Here is a 5060-nt window from a genome sequence, read left to right as displayed (position 1 = left end):
CTGCCTCCCCCCCTTTCACTTCCCTTTCTGCCCAGCGTCAGACGTGTGTGATGGCGGGGCCGGTTCCCCTCTGCTGGGTCAGGCGTCCCCAGGTTGGACCTCGCGGTGCCCCGCTGCCCCATCGAGCCAGGGCTGCCCGAGGGGCCCCGCGGGGGTCTGCAGTGCCCAGCTGTGCTGGGCCGCAGCACCCTTTGTGCCTGGCCCTCCCCCACCTGCTGGCCCACAGCCCTGCTGTGGGTGGTACAGTGAGTGGTACAGTGCTGTGGGTGCTCTCCTGCATCCATACTGCCCTGAGATCTGCTTCTCTGCCTCCTCTCCACCCTTCCTCGTGCACGCAGCCCCCTGCTAGGAGGAGCAAGGAAGGGCCCTGACTGACTTTGCATGGATGATATACTTGCCCGGGGCTTTCCTGCCCCTCGCGGCCAGTGCTTCAGCCTTGGGAAGGAGCTGGCAATGCTCTGGGCGCGGAGGCTCAGTGCACCCGCCTGCCCAGGGCCACAGCACTGTTGACAGGGGCACGGAGCAATGTGAGATCAGCATCTGTTAGGAAATCTGGGGAAACGTGGGGCCACCCTACCGGAATCACTGCCACCCCACTTCAAAGAGAGCACTGGTGGCATCAGGCAACGCAGGCGGCTCTGCTGCGGTCTGTGGTTAGCACAGGCATGGGAAGAGTGGTGCGAGGAAGCCCTCACCTCAGGACGTGGGTTAGCATGCGCGTGCTCGCAGAAGTGAGGTGGTGCCGGAGTGCTGGGGAGCGTCATGAATGCGCAGGTCTTGTTTCTTCCAGTGCTGGGAGCCCAGTGATGCCATAAGATGCTTTGATAAGCAGTATGAACACAAGGGCAGGTGCTGCAACCGGTGTCAGCCAGGTACGGAGACCCCGTCCCCTTCCTGGGGCCCCAAGGTGCACTGCCTGGCCACAGTGGAGCAAGCCCAGCTTGGTGTGACTGAGCCCCCCCCCCTTGTTGCCAGCAGTGCCAACAGCTTCACCGCCCTGTGTCACCTCAGTGCTAGAGCAACTGGGTACCTCATGGATGCTCTGGGAGACCCCCTGGACCTCACTGAATCTGCCACAGCTCTCTTGGGTCTGTGTGCTCCTGCAGCCGCAGGATCCCATGGCACGGGCAGCTTGCGGGGGGAGTGCTGCCACTGGCACTACCAGATCATGATGGTATTTGCCAGCTCCCGCTGTCACTGCCAGATCGTTTCCCAGTCCTTGGAGTGCTGGAGGCAGTGAACAGCCCCTCTGCTCTCCTGCCTTAGCACCCAGCAGCCCTCCCCACCTGGCCCCATGCAGCATGCACAGCCACCGGGCGAGCTGGCCCCTGCAGCCCTGGCTGCCGGAGCGGCATCAGGCTACCAAGCAGCATGCTGCAGCGGCCCTGGCATCCACAGCTGCCAGTGCTCCCCTGTCCTGCTGGCAGAGCTGCTGCCTGGAGAGGAGGAAAGCTCCCTTGCCCCCTCCTCACCAGCCTCTATTGCAGGGGAAAAGCTGGTCTCTGAATGCAATGGCACAGAAGACTCTGTCTGCGCCCGCTGTGAGAGCGGACACTATCAGCAGAGCTGGACCAAGGAGAGGCACTGTGCCCCCCACGATATCTGTGAAGACAGTAAGTGCTCCCTGTGCCCACTGGACCCAGCCTGCGGGGGCTGCAGGGGCTGGTGTCCCCCCAGACTCACCTGCCTGGTGCCTCACCTTGCCCATGCTCCCTTTGCCCAGATGCTGGCCTCATCGTGAAGACACAAGGAAATGCAACGCACAACACTGTGTGCCAGTGCCGGGACGGCATGCACTGCTCTGACATCAGCTGCCAGACCTGTGTGGAGAACCAGCCCTGCCAACACGGCTTTGGCTTCGTGGCAGGTGAGTCTGACCAGCTCATCCCTCTCAGCGGGACCGATGCCCTGGCAGCATTGACCTCAGGTCCTCCAGGGAAAGGGGGGGACTCCCCCAGCAAGGTGTCCCTAGCAAGGTTTTGGGAGAGCTGTGTCTGCCGCTGCACCTGGCGCAATTGCCATGGGGAGGGCTGCTCACCTGACCCCCACAGCCCCTCACCTCCTGCAGCCTGTACTGACCTTCCTGCAACCTCTGCTCCTCTCCAGCCAAGGCTGTGGCCCGGATGTCGTCCCCCTGTGAGCCCTGTGCAGAAGGCACCTTCTCCAATGTCTCTTCTAAAACCGAGCCATGCCATCCCTGGACAAGGTATTGTCCGAGTGCTGACCACATCCTTCATCCATCCCCAATTGTGCCCAGTCCCCGTGAGCATGTTCTCTGCTGCCAGCCTCCTTAGGGGCCTTGGGGACTGGGCAGAGGGTCTCTGAGAGACACAGAATCAGGCTGGCATAGGGCAGGAGCAAGAGGAGCAGAGCTATGAGGGTGGTGAGGTCCAGGGTGGCGTGGCTGAACTCGAGGCAGACATCCAGGCCCTTGTGACTGTCCCTCAGCATGTGCACAGAGTGCTGGCCCCTCCAGGGATGTCCATGCTGTCATCCGCACTGGGAGGCAAGGGATGAGGGGCTACAGGGACACCCCCCATGCCCTGTCCAGGCTCTCCATCCCAGCATGCTCCTTGGCTGTAGTCGTCAGCCAAGGCACCAGCCCTCTCCGTGGGGAGTCTGGCTTTGAGGATTCCGTGGGCTGGCAGGTCGTCCCTGTCTTTAGAAAGCTGCTTGAGGGTTAATTGCATTCCCTGGTAGAAACGTGAGCCTTATTTCCAGGCTGAATTAGTCTCGCTTCAGCTGCCAGCCATTGGATTTCACTTTGCTTTTATCTGTGCCCAGAAATTACCTCCCCACGGAGCCACTTGTAGCCTGTCATCAAGTCATCTCTGAGCTGTTCTGCAATAGCTGCCATGTCAGAGTCCCAGGGTCTCCCTGACTGGGCAGGTCTCAAATATCCACTCCCTCCTGTGCCTTGTCCCCAAACTTGTACCCATCTTCAGCAGTTTCAGCAACTCCAGACCAGGACCCTGGGGTTGGGCCCTGCTATGTACCTGCTGTCCCCGTCACACAGCAGAGGCCCTGGCGTCGGCTGGGAGCCCCTGGCCACTTGCCCCTCCAGAGCCCAGCAGGCTCAGCACAGGACACTGTCTCGTGCAGCTCAGATGGCTGCCCAGCCCTGGCCATTCCTCCTCAGGGGCTTTCCGCATGCTCAGGTTGCTGCTGTGGTTACATGGTCTCGTTCTTCCCTGCAGCTGTGAGGAAAAGGGGCTGGTGGTGAAGGCAAAAGGGACGAACACCTCGGATGTGATCTGTGGTAAGTGCCCGGTGCCCTGGGCTGGGCCAGTGCAGAGCAGAGATCTCCTGGTGCTCCAGCTCCTGCAGCGCTCAGAGGAGCTGGCCTGGCCTGTGGGTGTTTTTGGGAGAGGAGGGTCTGACCGCACTGCTGGCATGGTGCCTTCCTGCTCCTCTCTGTCCCCATGAGGGATCCCTGTGGGACTGGGCCTGGAGCAGAGAAGCAGCTTGGGGCACTCGGTGTCTTGGTGGGAGTGTCATGTGGGTGCCTCACTGACCCCATCTCCCTCAGCAGAGTCGGGCAGGCGCTCCTCGCTATCGGTGCTGATCCCCATCACGGCCGCAGTCGTCACGTGCCTTGTGGGCATCTGCATCTACTGCCTGGTCCACACAGGTAAGGGATGCCTTGGCCAGAGGGGCCATACGGGGCTGAGGAGCTGAGCAGGGAGGGCAGCAGCAGCTCTGTCAAGAGTGGGGCAGCCCTTCTGGGGACACTGCCAGGGCGTGGCTCCCTGAGCCCATTGCCCTGCTGGGTCAGCGGGCTCTGTCGTTGGGAGGAATGTTTGCATTGCTGCAGCCCAAGCTGGGCCAGCTCTTGGAGGAAAGCACTGGTGCCCTGAGGGTCCAGCCTGGCTCCCCTGCCGTGGCCCCCCAGCCTGGCGGCAGCAGCAGACACATGAGCTGCAGGACTTGCAGTGCAGCAGCACCAGCCCTGGCTCTGACCCCCTGAGTGCTCACTGCAGGGCAGGGCAGGAGCACTCCCCTGACTGTTGCCTTCTCTGTCCTTCTTTCCATCCAGATCCCAGGCGACGGGTGCAGAAGCAGGTGAGTCTGCCCAGAGCCCTCCTCCAGCAGTGGGCTGGGGTCCCTCCTGGGCACAGCCGGGGAAGTGCCAGCAGCAGGGAGCAACAGAGCAGGGGCTGTGGCTCTGCGGAGCAGGAGGGGTGGGGGCTGTTCTAGGGCTGCCTGGCTGGGACAGGACAAGGGCTGGGGTAACCCTGGGATGCTGCTGGCAAATGCTGAGACAGGAGGGACCCAGACAGGGTGAGGCCCTACCCTGCATGGGAGTGTAGCAGGAGCCTTTGAAGGACGTGGCTGCAGAGGTGGGGGACGTACCTGCCTGCCCCTGACCCCTGCCCCTGTACAGATAGAGCCTGGGAAGCCCAGAGAGAGCCGGGAGGCCCAGCAGCCCATGGAGGTGGGGGAGGAAGCCTTCCCTGTGCAGGAGACCCTGCTCGGGGGCCAGCCCGTGGCCCAGGAGGATGGCAAGGAGAGCCGCATCTCGGAGCAGGAGAGGCTGTGAGGGCGCAGGGCACTGCCTCCAACAGTAGCACAGACCGGGGCCAGCACCATCTCTTCTGTCCCCTCTCCAGCTGGGGAGGAAATCTAGCATCTGGCCTGGCTGCAAATGATGTGACGCTGCAGTGGACCATGGCATGGCCCCCCCCCATGGGGATACCTCAGCAGTGCTTGGTCTGGCTGCCTGCCCAGGGCTGCCATAGCGGAGCAAAGCTCAGCTGCCTGCATGGGGATGCAAGAGGAGAGCCCAGTCCCACTGGAGTGCTGCAGTACAGTGCAGCGTGGCTGCTCATATGCTGACGCCCCTGGCAGAGCCTGGTGCAGGCATGGGCCAGGGCTGCTGCGGTGGAGCAGAGTACGGCTGCTCAGGTGGAGACCCTGTGGTAGACCCCCGGGGATGCCAGGACAGCGAGTACGGGCTGCTGGTGCAGGACCACCGTGGGAGAGCACAGTTCAGCCACCCGCCCAGGGAGGCTGCGGTAGCACCCAGCTGGGCCACCCGCACAAGGGCCCCGTGCTGGAGC

The 5060-nt window shown here is 62.8% G+C and overlaps 1 protein-coding gene across 1 annotated transcript; it reads left to right on the top strand.

The window, feature by feature from the left end:
* Positions 1-713: 713 nt before the first annotated feature.
* Positions 714-4787, top strand: CD40 (CD40 molecule, TNF receptor superfamily member 5). Its single transcript, XM_009329918.1, has 9 exons — positions 714-731; positions 791-872; positions 1488-1613; positions 1724-1867; positions 2107-2206; positions 3198-3259; positions 3533-3631; positions 4037-4062; positions 4385-4787. The coding sequence occupies exons 1-9, from the start codon at positions 714-716 to the stop codon at positions 4538-4540; spliced, it is 813 nt and encodes a 270-aa protein (XP_009328193.1). The 3' UTR covers positions 4541-4787.
* The last annotated feature ends 273 nt before the right edge of the window (positions 4788-5060 follow it).

The sequence above is a fragment of the Pygoscelis adeliae genome, unplaced genomic scaffold (assembly GCF_000699105.1).
Source record: "Pygoscelis adeliae isolate BGI_AS28 unplaced genomic scaffold, ASM69910v1 Scaffold448, whole genome shotgun sequence".
Lineage (NCBI taxonomy): Eukaryota > Metazoa > Chordata > Aves > Sphenisciformes > Spheniscidae > Pygoscelis > Pygoscelis adeliae.
This window is presented reverse-complemented; position numbering and strand designations above follow the sequence as displayed.

Coding starts and splice junctions, on each gene's coding strand:
- CD40 (XM_009329918.1), top strand. Junction 1,614..1,723: donor CCACGATATCTGTGAAGACA/GTAAGTGCTCCC, acceptor CCCTTTGCCCAG/ATGCTGGCCTCATCGTGAAG. Junction 3,632..4,036: donor CTACTGCCTGGTCCACACAG/GTAAGGGATGCC, acceptor CTTTCCATCCAG/ATCCCAGGCGACGGGTGCAG.